General features: G+C 35.7%; 1 protein-coding gene across 1 annotated transcript in view; it reads left to right on the top strand.

Moving 5' to 3' along the window:
* The window catches only part of syne2b (spectrin repeat containing, nuclear envelope 2b), a 120,046-nt gene that overhangs the window by 96,594 nt on the left and 6,881 nt on the right, over positions 1 to 16,571 (top strand). The window contains exons 112-124 of the mRNA XM_073834594.1: positions 228 to 386; positions 644 to 810; positions 7,600 to 7,762; positions 8,754 to 8,941; positions 9,032 to 9,182; positions 9,539 to 9,721; positions 11,163 to 11,300; positions 11,395 to 11,589; positions 11,677 to 11,986; positions 13,753 to 13,821; positions 14,213 to 14,343; positions 14,442 to 14,565; positions 14,640 to 14,854. Coding sequence (XP_073690695.1) covers positions 228 to 386; positions 644 to 810; positions 7,600 to 7,762; positions 8,754 to 8,941; positions 9,032 to 9,182; positions 9,539 to 9,721; positions 11,163 to 11,300; positions 11,395 to 11,589; positions 11,677 to 11,986; positions 13,753 to 13,821; positions 14,213 to 14,343; positions 14,442 to 14,565; positions 14,640 to 14,854 — 2,193 coding nt within the window. The remainder of the gene's footprint in view (positions 1 to 227; positions 387 to 643; positions 811 to 7,599; positions 7,763 to 8,753; positions 8,942 to 9,031; positions 9,183 to 9,538; positions 9,722 to 11,162; positions 11,301 to 11,394; positions 11,590 to 11,676; positions 11,987 to 13,752; positions 13,822 to 14,212; positions 14,344 to 14,441; positions 14,566 to 14,639; positions 14,855 to 16,571) is intronic.

Below are 16,571 nucleotides of genomic sequence, written 5' to 3' on the forward strand. Positions count from 1 at the left end.
TGTCCTTTATTTTAATTATTTTACAGAATTATGGTACTGAGAATTGAGTGTATTCTTCATTGTCAGAATGTCAAACACATAATGGCCCTAAAATAGCTTTTTTTCTTCTTTTGATTTTGGTGAGAAATATGATCTGCACATCTTTTTTGACAGGTTTAGTGTGCGACCTGCACTCATGCTGTCATATCTCTAATGTATTTTCTCTCTCTCTCTCTCTCTCTCTGTAGGTGTCTCTGCGAAAACAGGAAATTGCTGATCGACTGAATGCCTGGATCATTTTCAATGAGAAGAATCGGGAGCTGTGCGAATGGCTAACACAGATGGAAAACAAGGTGGCACACAGCGCTGAGCTGAGCATCGAAGAGATGGTGGAGAAACTCAAGAAGGTGAGACAAAGGTCTTCGATCACCCAGCGTAAACCACCTCAGATACACTATACTCTCTGATCCAGCATTTCACTTTATTTTGCCAAACCTAAATTGCAAATTGAATGTTTATTCCGCATTTATTTGCTTTCATTTGCTTGCTATATTTCCCTATTTCACCTTATGTTGTAAGCAAGCAAACAATAAGAGTAATGACGCTCAAGATATTAATCATTAATTTCCTCACCCACGTACACTCAAATATTGGCTCCCTTCAGGACTGTATGGAGGAGATCAACCTCTTCAGTGAGAATAAGACACATCTGAAACAGCTAGGAGAACAACTCATCACTGCCAGCAACAAGACCAAAGAGACAGAAATCAATGACAAGATCAAGGACATCAACGACCGCTGGCAGCATCTGTTTGATCACATCGAGACCAGGTAAGACCTTAGAGTAACCCTGAACATGGTCATGGTCAAATACTGTACATCAGATGCAGTATATAATACTCCATTATTGTAAATATTGCTAGGATGTGACAATTAAATTGTGATACATGTAACCTGAGAACTTGATGGATTTTTAAAGTACTTTCCAAGATATACCCAAGACAGCACAGAGATGTTAAGCTGACATTGATCAGCAGACAGGAAGTGCAGTTTGTCACATTCAGTGCAGTGTGGCATCAGCTCCACTGAGTCAGAAACTTAAAGAGAGAAAGATTTAAATGTAGACATGCACGTGGCATTAGTCCAGGTGGATGGTGTCAGTGTGGAAAGTATGGAGGGGGTTAGTTTGTCCTCTTCGTTTGATTGACAGCTCTTCTATTAGACAGATGGTGGCTGTAGCTTCATGATACATTGATGGCCAGCTTGTTGACTTCTTCTCTACAAGTCCACTTTTCTAGTGTGCATTTTCTCCGGTCTTCGGTTCTGCATCTCTGGGATCATCCTAAAGTCCATTTAATGCATCTATATTTATTTAAAAGTACCGTTTTCTGCTATAAAAAAACTTTTTGTGCAGTGGAAAGTTTCATGTATTTTAAGTTCTTCTTGGAACCATCAATGTCAGTAAAGAACGTTTATTTTTAAAATTCAAAATACAATTGGAACATTGCGACAATAAGCAGATCAGCTGGTGGAATGTCTTTTAATGTAATTGTGTTGCTTAAAGGAACACTCCACTTTTTTGGAAATTTTCCACCGATCTTAGTACATGATATAACTGCAGAAGAGTCAAGTTTTAAATAGGGCAAATATCGAAACTCAGCCATTTTTGAAAGCGATGCTATTGGTCTCATAGGATTCAATGATCTAAGCTAAGCTATACTAAAAGTGATATCGCCAGAACAGGAGAACTGCTGAATGGATTTCAAAACGGTAAAAATCAAGTTACTCAGGGGGAGTTGGAGAATGAGCCTATTTCCAAAAAAAGTGGAGTGTTCCTTTAACAGAGGGTTTGGAGGTTATAAGGGAAAGAAGCCAGTGGCCTATTGGACTCTTTTTACCTGTAGCTTCCTCTTGCCTCATAAAAGCAGTTCAATTCACCTGTAGAGCTTTATATCCTCATATCTGCATTTGAGCAAAAATCTCTGCATTCACACTAACAGTAATTAAAATTCTATAGGCAGCCAGGTCTCAAAGGTTTTGTTAACTGGTTGTTTGCTTGTCTTAATCTGCTTTGCAAACAGGCGGGCAGACAAATTATGCCTTGCTACAGACATTTCCATCATAGTTCTCAGCAGAGCAGATTACTGAGTGTCTATAAGCGATTTGAACGTTAACTCTGGCTCTGTGCCACTAATATCAAGGTTTTAGAGCTAACACTGGCTGTGCAGGTGCATGTAGACACTAAAAGTAGCTTTGTGGATCAGTAGGTAACCAAGCACGAGACCTGGCTGTTTGTCGGCTCTCACCTTGAGCTGGAGCTTTACGCCTGTCAGTATTGCTTTCCATCAACCACTGAGACTCCACAAGCACGAATTTAACCTAAAACACAAGCAGTCAGCTGTTTGTTATCTAAAATTAAACACCTACAGGATGATACAAGATCACCTTGTCAGTGATGATGATGATCCAGCTTACTGTCTAATATATATTTTGTTGAACTATTCCTTTAAATTAACTTTGTGTACACAGTTTGTGTCGATAATGCTGTTGAAGTCATTTGTTTGTTCTGTGTCTGAGGTTAAAGTTCATAGGCATGACTTCTGCATGCCTGGGCCTGTCTGTCTCAGCTGGTTGCTCTGTTTTCATTATCACTATCAAGTGTTTAGAGTTTATTTTTAGCCTGTATTTAGACCATTTGAAGAGATATGTTCATATATGATTTCTGATGAATCATGTGACATTAAAGACTGGAGTAATGGCTGCTAAAAGTTCAGCTTTGCCAACACAATGTTTTTTTTTTTACAATATTACTGTTTTTGCTGTATTTTTAACACATAAATGCAGCCTTGGTGAACTTGAGAATGCCAGTTTATATGTCAGTGTATATATTTGTGTCACTCACACAAACTTGCAAATGGGAGTGTGCGACTGAGACAAGTCTCTAAGCAGGATTACAGAAGTTGACACAGACACGTCCGACTCTTTTGTCAGCTAAAATCACAGCAGAGTTCACCCTCACAGCATCTGCACACGCGGCAGCTGCTGTCTGCTAGCACGGGCCTTTGTGTCCACTCGCCGCCCCATAAGTCTTCTGTCTACACTTATTGTGTCTCTCAGCCAATCAGCTTCAAAGCTCTGTCCTTCTGCTCTTTTGCTATTTGCTGAGTGATGGCAGCCATTGTATTACTGAACCCTTGGCATCTTACAAAACCCTGCTCACTATTGCTGGACAAAGGGCTAAAATGGGACAGATGTTATGTTGAAAACACCCCCGCTGAACACACACATAAACGATCTTGAAGATTCCCATTGAGGAAAGTTCATTAAAACTCTCCGCTCACTATTTTAAGAACCATTTTACACTCCTCTGTGGGATGTTGACCAAAGTGCTTAGATGAGGAAATTTGTTTTCCAGTTTGCACTCAGGTGTTCAGACACCTGTAGCTGGAATCGTTTCTATGGCAACAAGTTGCCGTAAGCTTATTTTAGTCTGTGACAACATTGCCTGCTTGTGTATGTGCCATTTTGTGTGTCTCCTCACAAATAAAATTCCACATTTTAACATAATCTTTATCCACCATGACTATCGTCCTGAATGGCTATCAAATACTGACTAACCGTGAAGTGGGACGATTGAATTAAACCCTTCAGGGAGCTGAAGTGTGCTCTGAATCTTCCCAACAACCGTGAATTACCCTCTTCTAAAGACTGAAATACTTTGACATGCAGCCTATGTGAGGCCCACCAATGTGGTTCCCTGTGGCCCAGATTTATCAACTCATTTATCTCGACAGCTTGAAAATAAGCATGCTGGAGAAGCTTGAACCTGAATCAATTACAAATTAACTCTATTTTGCTTTGTATTTTCACTGTGAACACAGTGCTCACACTCTACAAACTACAAAATGGCACAGAATACTGCAAAAGTACACCTAGTGTATTGCAGATGTATGCAGTTGCTCTGAGTGGTTATTAGCATGTTGCTAGTTTAGCTAGGGTGTTCTGTGTTGAAGGTGTTTCTATGTGTTGTTTTGAGTTGCCTTGAAAATTAGTGATGTTCTCGTACCTGTTGCTTAGAGAAATGGCACAGTGTTCTTCTGGGATTAATAATCTGTTCAGGATAGGTTTGGATTTAATTAGCTTTAGCACATGGAACATAATCTCAGACCACAGAGGACTACAACGCATGTACAATCCTTGTTTGAACTCTCATGTACTCACACAAAGACTTATATATTTACACTTCCTAACTGTGATTGGGCAAGATACTTGTTTGTGAAAGAAAATAACTTTTAAAAGTGCTGTCAGACATGCTCAGCTAATTACTACATGTTTGCCTGTATGCTAGTTTTGCACATTCAGGCTCACCCTGTACACTCATATTGCCACATAAAACAGTCCCGAAAGGTTTTTGAACAAGTACACATGCTAAAGTAATGTTTCTGGTCCTCTGTTTGTTCTTGTTTGTTGGTCTCAGTTGGTTAATTAATACAACTAGTCCAAAAGGTCTAAATATCTGAGGAAAGAAGGTGTTTGTGGTTCGCCAAACTGAACCAGTTTTTCCAGGGCAAGAATCTTGAAAACATTCATGTTTGTTCTTATCATTTCCAGTCAGGTTTGTGAAATATTAGGCTAATATCTTAATTAATACTGCTTGTACATATCTTTACCACCTATTAACTTTAGTTTGTCAAAATTGTGCCCTTTCCTGCTTACTAAGTCCTTCTCTATATGATTTAGCAGCTTCCACAAGTTTTTCCCATGTTTTAGACAGCATAAATTAGCAGAACAACATATTCAGTAGTACATTAACCGTGCAAGTTGTTTACATCCGAGTATCTCCAATATGGCCACGCATCCGGTCTGACTGACCAAATTGTGACATAAGTGCAAACCCTCTATTAGTCCCAAAAGGTGTTTGGACACTAAAGCCACAATTAACAAGGTACATCTACAAACAAATGATGCTAGAAATTTCCTCAAAAACAGCTTTAAAGGAAGACACTGGCCAAAACACTTTTTTCATGCACCTGTTAAGTTTGAGATTTTGGCCTTTTTTGTTTTTTCATGAAGTGTTTTTTCAGACTAGTGGAAAGAAAACATCCCAGAGACACTGTTAAGTGTTTCTTTTATAGCACTTTATCTATGTGTGTCAATACATTTCCATTACAATACATATTTTTAAAGGCTGTTTTCTCAAAATGAGTTTATTCTCCTACACCGAGCCATAAATCTCCGCTTCAGTAGCACTTACACACACCAAACTTTACATTTTTATTCTTGTCTATATCCTGAAGGTTTTTACTGAGGGATTTGTTAATATATAATTTGCTTGATTTTATTCCCTATAAAAACAGTTTTAAAAAAACTATTGTTTTCTGTCTTTTTTTTTTTTAGTTTTTTTGGAATTATGGAGTGACAAAATGAGGTACCCAAAATTCCTTTTGTAAAAACATGACACTAATATGCCAAAAAAGAATTTTGAAACTGACTTCATCTAGTGTTTAGATTTTTGTACTAGAAATGTACCAAAATTGGCGCATATTTCATTCAATAATGCCTAACCTAACATTTTAGAAAACTTGTAATGCAAAAAATGTGTGCAGTTATCAATGTAATTAATCAACTGAGTAAATAAGATGATAACTATTCATTTTTTACCCTTTTCACCTGCAGTGTCTCGCCTTAATGCTTCTGGTGCTCTATTCTTGTTTGTCTGCCTGGTTACAGTTGGTTAATTGCTGTTATTGCTGTTATGTAGAAAAATAGAGTATACTCACCATCTCCACTGTAACTGACGCATCTCTTGGCCATTCAGTGAGAGGGAGAGAGGGGGGGGTTGAATATGAGAGAGGGACAGGAGGGTGGGAGCAATGTATACAGCAGCTCACGGTCTGTGAGACAAGCGTGTTTTAGATCAGCCTCAGCCATTAAGACAGACATGCTAACGCTAACACGAGAGAGCCATGGAGCCTCACCAGTCTGCGAGTAAGTGTTTGCTAATTGCACACACGCGGCGGGGCATTCATATAAGCATGCATGCGTGCGTGAGGGGGATGGGCAGTGCTTTTGTCAGTGTGTGTGTGTTCAGTGGCACTAGCCTCTGTGCAGGACTGATCAGATTCAGCTTTGCATGGAAACACAATTGTTTCTAGGGAGGACGTGCGTGCTTGTTATGTGCAGATGGTGCATGGTCTCAATTCTAAACAGATATGCACCAAAAACAGGCTGTAAAGAGCGTGCAAGATGCATGCATCTGGAATCATGCACCATGCATAGAATCATGCACACTCAATGCTTTATTCATAAAGTGTATCTTTCTAAATCTTGTCATCTTTTAAGCCTTTTATGTTTATATTGATGTAATATTTTATTGCACCAAATATTGTGTGACTTCATTTTGTTTGTGATAATGCAAATAGCACTTGTGTTTGTCACAGTAGGAATAAACCCTCTACGTACAGCAAACGCTTCGATGCATTGCTGTCACGTGCAATGGAGTTGTTGTGTGATGTCACTTCTTCCACATCAGCACTCTGGTTTGTTTTGGTCGGACCTCCATTGGAAATGTCACATGACTATGAAGGAATGCCCCCATCCTCTTAGTCACATGACGTCACTCTTAGAGTAGCGTAAAAGCCATCAACATGCGAATAGTCCTAACGCTGAGTGTTCTGGTCTGGGTTGAATAGATTGCGACAGACGGACCTGATGTGGGTCACTGCACACTCAAACCTAATAAAAAGCCTTTTGTCCTGCATTGTGTCTTTGTAAACCTCAGCTGGCAGTCTTGCTGTATAGGAATGACACTAGGTCAAGGAATGTTTGCTTTTTATGTGAACTGTTCCTCATGTACCATACAGAATCTATTTCTATGTGATAACGTGTAAACCCCTAAAGACAGACAATGTTTTGGTAAAACCGTGTTTCATATCAACAATATTTCACTTATTTTTTTAAATAATAATTTTTAACTAAAGAAATTGCTTTAGCAAAGACATTTAAAAACCCCTGTAGTGAAAATGAATGGGAAAAATGGGAAAAAGGACACTAACAAAGTGGGCAGACACTGTTGCTCTCTATAGAACAAATGATGACTGTGACTGACTACTGTTTTAGAGGAAAGCAAATGTCCAAACAATCAAAACTCTTACTGTTAAGTGATACACACTGTGTGACAGGGCCAGAAATTAACAAGGGCTTGTGGCAAAAATTACACCTAAATGAACAAAAATTCCCCATAAATTCAAGACAAAGGGGCAAAAAAACACCTGCTATGTGATACACAAAGGTTATTAGAATAGTTTATTTCGCTCTTTTCGTTTAAAGTATGATAGTTTGTAAGTAATGGAATTCATATTTTTGTGATTGAAAGACTGAAAATTCTGGGTCTTGAATAAGTAAAAAAAATAAAAAATATAAGAATACGATATCAATCTTTTTTTTAAAAGTTTTCTTTTTATGGTATAAAATCCAAATGTGACTTTGCTCTAAGCTTGTGTTGTGTTCTAAGCTTGAAGTCCTTTCCTAATCTGGTTCCTTTCTCCCCTCTTATTGATTCCTGTCTCCTTTTACAGTGTTCTATTGACTACCAGCAAAAAATGACTGATTGTATTTCAGGGTGAGGAAGCTAAAGGAGACGCTGGTGACAGTGCAGCAGCTGGATAAGAACATGAGTAATCTCCGAACCTGGCTTTCTCGCGTTGAGGGGGAGCTGGCCAAACCCATCATCTACAGTGTCTGCCACAATGATGAGATACAGCGTAAACTAGCAGAGCATCAGGTAATCTGTGCATTCATTAACAAAACCACAATAACACATATATATATATATATATATATATATATATATATATATATATATATATATATATATATATATATATGTGTATATATTAGGGCAGTCAAATCGATTAATCACAATTAATCACATCCAAAATAAAATTTTATGTTTACACAATAAATGTGTGCGTATTATGTATATTTATAAATACACATACATACGTTTAATTATTCAAACTTTTATTTTTGATGCAATTAATTGCGATTAATGGATTTGAGAAATATCCACCTTATTTTTTACATAAGACTGGCTTTCAGTCTCATCTACGTCCAACTATTTTTAACTGTACAAAACAGCTGGTTTTGCTGCTTTATATTGCAAATTGGTGTCTTACCATGTTATTTGTGACCTTGAACCAAAAAATGAGTCTTAAGTAGCACAGATATATTTGTAGCAATAGCCAAAAATACATTGTATGGGTCAAAATGATCGATTTCTCTTTTTTGCCAAAAATCATTAGGATATTAAGTAAAGATCATGTTCCATGAAGATATTTTTTTAATTTCCTACCATAAATATATTAAAACTTAATTTTTGATTAGTAATATGCATTGCTAAGAGCTTCATTTGGACAATTTTAAAGGCGATTTTCTCAATATTTTGATTCTTTTGCACCCTCAGATTTTCACATAATTGTATTTTGGCCAAACATTATAATATAATCTATGATCCTATACTAACAAACCATTTAAAAAAAAATTAACCTTATGACTGGTTTTGTGGTCAAGGGGCACATTTTAATGTATTATCTTACTTATAAGCAACACTGGTTTGTAGTGCAAACTGTTTTACTGTTATTTTCTTAATGAACCTGAAGAATGAGGTGGATAGAATTAGAACAATTATTAAAACTTTATAGTTATAATTATACTAAGTTATCATCCTTGGTGTGAACAAACCTTTAAAGTGTGATTTTGTTGTTCTCCACTAGGACTTGCAGAGAGACATTGAACAGCACACAGAAGGTGTGGCGTCTGTTCTGACCCTGTGTGATGTTTTGCTCCATGATGCGGATGCTTGTGGCAGCGATGGAGAGAACGACTCTATTCAGCAAACCACACTCAGCCTGGACCGCCGCTGGAGGAACATATGTGCCATGTCTATGGAGAGGAGAATGAGGTTAGTGCAAACACCCAAATCAACATGTTTGCATCAATGTCACACTTTTTTTTTTCCTCTGATCACTGTAATCTATACTGTCCTCTGCAGGATTGAGGAGACATGGCGTCTGTGGAGCAAGTTCCTTGATGATTATGCACGCTTTGAAGACTGGCTGAACACAGCAGAACGTACTGCAGCCAACCCTGCCACCAAAGACGTTCTCTACACTTGTGCTAAAGAGGAACTCAAAAAGTTTGAGGTCTGTTTCTGTGTAGATCTAATTAAGATTTTTTTTACTAATAGTAGCCTGTTCATCATCTGAGTAATAGCACCAGAACTGTCATAGAGATTAAAATGAATACTTTAAGGATAATCCACCCAAAAATGAAAATTCTGTCATTAATCACTCACCCTCATGTTGTTCCAAAGCCAACTTTTTCCAAGTATAAAGAACCTTTTGTGCAGCGGATAAGTTCCATGGAAGTCAAAGGTTTCTCATGGAACTGTAAATGACAATAAATGACCTGTTTTTAAGAGTGTAGTGGCTTTCACATTTGTGGTTGTCTAGACATAATCTGGACTATTAACACTGTTTCGAAACATGCACACATGCAGGCATTCCAGCGCCAGGTCCATGAGCGCCTGACACAGCTGGAGCTGGTGAACAAACAATACCGACGTCTGGCACGAGAGAACCGGACAGACGGTGCCAGTAAGCTGAAGTTGATGGTGCACGAGGGAAACCAGCGCTGGGATACGCTACAGAAGAGAGTGGCTGCCGTGCTCCGCAGGTTAAAGGTCAGACTTCAGTCATACATTACTGTTCAAAAGTCAATAATATATGTATTTTTTTATTTAGCAAGGACACAATAAATTGATCAAAAGTGACAATACACCATTTGTTGTGTTACAAGATTTCTATTTCAAATAAATGCATTTTTTTACGTTCATTTATTCATTAAAGATATCAAAAGTATCAAGCAGTACAACTGTATATATCAATAAAAAATGTTTCTAGAGCAACAAATCAGTTTATAAATTATTTCTGAAGGATCACGTGACACTGAAGACTAGAGTAATGGCTGAAAATGTAGCTTTGCCATCACAAAAATAAATTACATTTTGAAATATATTACTATGTATGTAAATTTTTTACAATATTACTGTTTTTACTGTGTTTTTAATCAAATACATGCAACCTTGGTGAGCAATTCTTTAAAACAGTACTTTTTTTTTAAACTATTTTTAATGTTTTTTAAAGAAGTCTCTTCTGCTCCCAAGTATGCATTTATTTGATCCAAAGTACAGCTAAAACAGTAAAATTTTGAAATATGTTTACTATTTATAGTAACTGTTTTCTATTTAAATATAATTTATTCCCATGAGCTAAATTTTCAGCATCTTTAATCCAGGCTTTAGTGTCACATGATCCTTCAGAAATCATTCTAATATGATGATTTGCTGTCCACATTTATTATTGTTGTTATAAATATTTAAAACAGTTGAGTACATTTTTTTCAGGATTCTTTCATAAATAGAAAGATCCAAAGGTCAACATTTATCTGAAACAAAAAGCTTTTATTATATTTATTGACACTATACACTTTACCATTCAAAAACTTTTTTTTTTGTTTTTGGGAAAGAAATTATATAAATTAATACTTGAATACTTTTATTCAGCAAGGATGCTTTAAATTGATCATGCTGTTCTTCTGAACTTTGTATTCATCAAAGAAGCCGGAAAAAAATATACTCTGCTGTTTTCAACATAATAGTAATAATAAATGAGAAGAAAATACAATTTTTGAGCAGCAAATCAGAATATTTGAATGATTTCTGAAGAATCATGTGACTGGAGCAGTGATGCTAAAAATTCAGCTTTGAAGTCACTGAAATAACATTTTACATTTTAAAATATATTATAAAACAGTTATTTTAAATAGTATTTGCTGTACTTTGGATCAAATAAATGCAGGCTTGGTGAGCAGAAGAGACTTCTTAAAAAAACTTTAAAAATCTTACTGTTCAAATACGTTTGACTGGTAGTGTATTTTAAATTCTCAATACTGACTGGTTTGGAAATGGCACTTCATAAACCTAAAAACCTGCAAAAATGTTAAAATTAATTGCATCTCTGACCTTCAATTCTTCGTTTCCATGATAACAAAGTATACCTTTTTTGGACAAACCTCAATTTTCTAAAATGTTACTAAGCTCTAAATGCTTCTCTTCTCTACAGCACTTCACATCTCAGCGTGATGACTTTGAAGGAACACGGGAGGGGATTCTGGTCTGGCTGACTGAAATGGACCTTCAGCTCACCAATGTAGAGCATTTTTCAGAGAGCGATATCCATGAAAAGATGCGTCAACTAAACGTCAGTACACTCTGATTTTATGTATATATTTCTATTGAATGAGTCTAGTCACAAAATTTGAATAAAAAATAATTTGTGATTTGACCTCCCACAGGCATTTCAGCAGGAGATCACTCTAAACACAAACAAGATAGATGCTCTGATTGTATTTGGAGAGAACCTGATCCAGAAGAGTGCTCCGGTGGATGCCGTACTCATTGAAGATGAACTAGAGGAGCTGCACTCTTACTGCCAGGAAGTGTTTGGGAGAGTGGCCCGATTCCACCACCGTCTCATCAGCAGGCGCCCGGTCAGTTTGAAAAGACAGATCTCACAAACATTGAACAATACTCTCTTGACTGAGTACTAACTTTTACCCTTCCCACTCTTCTCATAGGTACTTGAGGAAGACAGAGAGTTCTCAGACAGAGACACAGATCCGGAGGACTCGGCTGATTTCAGTGGGGTGTGGGAGAGGGAAAGGGAGGAGGACGAGGAGGAAGAGGAGGCTGCGATGAGTTCTGATGTTTCTTTGACGGTACGTCAGGCCGTGTCTCAGTTGATACCACCTACTCTGGAGCGTTCAGGACGTGAGACACCCGTCAGTGTGGATTCTATCCCACTGGAGTGGGACCACACCGTCGATGTGGGAGGATCTTCATCTCCAGAGGATGATGAGGAGTTGACGTTCTACAGCGCCCTATCAGGTAACTCTTTACTGACTGGTTTCTGCTGCTCTAATTAAGAGAATAAAGTTGCAATATTTTGAGAATAAAGTCGAAATTAGGAAAATAAAGTTGAAATATTTTGAGAAAGAAATCGAAATTACTAGAATAAAGTCAAAATATATTTAAAAATATCAAAATTACAAAAATAAAGTTGAAATATTTTGAAAGAAGTAGAAATTATGAGATATAGTCAAAATATTTCAAGAATTAAATAGAAATTACAAGAATGAAGTCGAAATATTTTGAGAATAAAGTCAAAATTACAAGAATAAAGTCAGAATATTTTGAGAAATTGAAATTACGAGAATAAAGTTTAAATATTTTGAGAATAAAATCAAAATTACGAGAATAAAGTCGAAATATTTTAAGAAGTCGAAATTACGAGAATAAAGTCGAAATATTTTGAGAATTCAAAATTACGAGAATAAAGTTTAAATATTTTGAGAATAAAGTCGAAATTACGAGAATAAAGTCAAAATATTTTGAGAATTCAAAATTACGAGAATAAAGTTTAAATATTTTGAGAATAAAGTCAAAATTACGAGAATAAAGTCAAAATATTTTAAGTCGAAATTACGAGAATAAAGTCGAAATATTTTGAGAATTCAAAATTACGAGAATAAAGTTGAAATATTTTGAGAATAAATCAAAATTATGAGAATAAAGTCTGAATATTTTGATAATAAAGTCAAAATTACTAGAATAAAGTTGAAATATTTTGAAAATAAAGTCAAAATTACGAGAATAAAGTCTGAATATTTTGAGAATAAAGTCAAAATTACGAGAATAAAGTCGAAATGTGAGAATAAAGTTAAAATTACGAGAATAAAGTCTGAATATTTTAAGAAATCGAAATTACGAGAATAAAGTCAAAATATTTTGAAAATAAAGTCAAAATTACTAGAATGAAGTCGAAATATTTTGATATTACAAGAATAAAGTCGGAATATTTTGAGAATAAAGTCAAAATTATGAGAATAAAGTCTAAATACTTTGAGAATGAGTCAAAATTACGAGAATAAAGTTGAAATATTTTGAGAAGAAATCAAAATTACGAGAATAAAGTCAAAATATTTTTAAAATAAAGTCAAAATTATGAGAATAAAGTCGAAATACTTTGAGAATGAGTCAAAATTACGAGAATAAAGTTGAAATATTTTGAGAAGAAATCAAAATTACGAGAATAAAGTCAAAATATTTTAAAAATAAAGTCAAAATTATGAGAATAAAGTCGAAATATTTTCAGAATAAAGTCAAAATTACTAGAATAAAATTGAAATATTTTGATAATATTGTCAAAATTACAAGAATAAGTCAAAATATTTTGAGAATAAAGTCAAAATTACAAGAATACAGTCAAAATATTTTGAGAATAAAGTCACATTTGTCTTTATGTACAACTTTTGTTTTATATTGTTATATTAAAAAGGTGTTAATAATAATTAAGCTTGGCAACTAGTTAGTGTAAAATATGTTACACTGAAATATATAAAGAAACCAATAGCTGTTTCGTTGATGAAGCAACAAGCCTCAATTATTGAATGATCCATATCCAATTAGATTATCTAAAACTGCTCTAGTAATGTGTCTACTGTACATCTTCATGTTGTCTGCTGCTCTTTTATACTCAATACTCTGATATATCTCGATCTCTCTGTCTGTTACATGACTCTCTATTAGTCTAGTTTATTCGGTCTGTTATAGCATCTATAGATCTCTGTCTGTCTGCCGCTCTTCTGTTGCAGATGTAGAAGTCACTGAGAGCACTCAGTCGTTTATTAAAGCTACATCGAAAGCTCTGAAGGCTGTGTCCGGTAGGCATCAGCCTGCTGCATGCTGTCAGCACCATCACTGCACGTTACATGCGTGTTTCAGCATATGTTTCCTTCATTCATCTCTAAATATAAGACATTTTATTCTTTGTGCTCACTGCCTGTTTGGTTAACAACTTCCTCTTTCAAGAAGCTGCCCATGTTTTTGAAATCCCATGGTGCTTGTTTTTATGTGCCAAGAATCTTCTTCAGCATGTGTTGCAGTACATATTCAAACAGATGTTTTTTATAATGCATGTTGGTTTTGTGACCAATTGCATTTTTATTCTTTTTTTATTACTGTAGCATGCTGTGCAACTGAGTGGTGATTTCCTGCATGCTCGTTCTGAGTGACATGAGGAGTTAAAATAACTCTTTCTGTCTCTCGCTTCAGGAGGACGGTCAATGGTGGAGACGTGGCACTCTCCCGATGCACCAGACAGGAAGCGAGCGAACAGAGAGATCATACGCAGTCTCACATCTTCACCTTCCAACAGCAGCGCTCAGTATCACCCACACGCCTATGTAAGTCCTCACATACACTACACTCACTAAATACACATTAACATTGGCAAACCCGTATAAAAACACATTTTGGTTGTTTTTCCTCTCTCTTTCTCCAGGATAAGCTCATGTCTGAGTGTGCTGGAAGTATAGACAGTATAAAACGAGTGAAACTGATTCTGAATGAGGAAGAACAACTGGACGATCAGGGTTTGATGGTCCTCTCCGCAGCAGATAAGACGGGTACTATTTTTTGTATTATATGCTATATGTTCACACATCAGTTGAGTTTCAATGACATCTGACATTTGCCCTCTAATCTTTGGCTTCAGGTGTGATCGAGCGATGGGAGCTCCTACAGGTGCAGTCGTGCAGCGTGCCGCAGGATCTTCAGCAGTGGCACAGACTCAACTCTGACCTCACTGATGTCATGGCATGGCTGAACGCTGTGATGCCTGAGCTAGAGAAACTTCAAACTCTACAGCCAAAAATCACCATCAGAGACATGGAGAGCAACATCCACAAACTAAAGGTACTGAGACATTTAGAAAGAAGAAAGTTAATAAACCATCATGGTTTCATGCGGGGATGTCATGATTCTTAGATTCAATCTGAGTGCTCGATTATTAAAAATCCTCAACTGCAGTTTGCCCATATCGAATAACCGATTCGTGCATTCCACGGATGACAATCCATGAAATGCATTATTAGACCATTTTCTAAGGCTGCATGATATATAGTAGTCAACATTTGAAGTGGATCAAAACCTTTCATCAAAGTTGTCCTAAAACTAAAAAAATACCAGTTCTTGTCTTAGGACAACTTTGATGAACTTTTTTGATCCACTTTAATTGTTGACTGCTGTATTAAACTCATTTAAAAATTGTAGTAAAACATGCTATTGTGAATTCACAAACACGCTTTAATTATTTACATGCGTGTAGGTAACGTACATGTGTGTAAGAGTGGCTCCATTTACAGTAAATGCTGCTCCACACAAACTGTAATCATTTACATGTGTGGAGCTCTCAAACTCCATCTCCGTGTATTGTTGTGAGTTTGCGTTTATTATAATGTTCACCTGGGAATGCAGTGTGCACCATTTAAAAATCATTTATAAACTTACACAAACACAGGAGAATACGTTATCTTTCTCAGTATGCTAACTGTTCATCGCGATTTCAAAATAAAGGTTTAAACCCTCGCTCTGAGTTTACATGTTTTGATGTCTACATATTCAAGAAATTACAATGGCTGTAGCATCGTAAAGAAATGGCCAAATATTAAAGATTAAGTCAATATTTGAATTAAATGTTGAGTCAATATGTGACCCTGGACCACAAAACCAGTCTTAAGTCGCTGGGGTATATTTGTAGCAATAGCCAAAAATACATTGTATGGGTCAAAATTATTGTTTTTTCTTTTATGCCAAAAATCATTAGGAAATTAATTAAAGATCATGTTCCATGAAGATTTTTTGTAAAATTCCTACTATAAATGTATAAAAATGTAATTTTTGATTAGTAATATGCATTGTTAAGAACTTAATTTGGAGAAGTTCAAAGGTGATTTTCTCAGCATTTTGATTTTTTTGCACCCTCAGATTTCAGATATTCAAATAGATGTATCTCGGCCAAATATTGTTCTATCCTAACAAACCATGCATCAATAGAAAGCTTATTTATTGAGCTTTCATATAATGTATACATCTCAGTTTTGTAAAATTTAACCTTATGACTGGTTTTGTGGTCCAGGGTCACATATTATACAAGGAATGGATAAAAAAACAATCGTCTCTATTGTTTATAATACATTACGTATTTTAACAGTTTTGTCCACTAAAACAATATGATTACTTGCTTTTGATACTTTATTTGAACTAATTATTATTGCCTCATTGCTATTATATACGTGTTTTACGTAATTGTAAAGGTGATTGTTTGCTTAGGTCTATTTATAATTATCCGATTACTCGATTAATCGTCAGAATAATCGACTGATTACTCGATTACTAAAATTATAAATGCAAAAATATTAAGCAGCACAACTGTTTTCAAGTTTCATAATAATAATAAAAATGCTTTTGAGAAGCAAATCTGCATATTAGAATTATTTCTGAAGGATCATGTGACACTGAAGACTGAAGTAATGATGCTGAAAATTCAGCTTTGATGTCAGGAATAAATTACATTTTAAAATATGTGACCCTGGACCACAAAACCAGTCATAAGGGTCAATTTTTTTTTAAA

The sequence above is a fragment of the Garra rufa genome, chromosome 2, assembly GCF_049309525.1.
Source record: "Garra rufa chromosome 2, GarRuf1.0, whole genome shotgun sequence".
Classification (NCBI taxonomy): domain Eukaryota; kingdom Metazoa; phylum Chordata; class Actinopteri; order Cypriniformes; family Cyprinidae; genus Garra; species Garra rufa.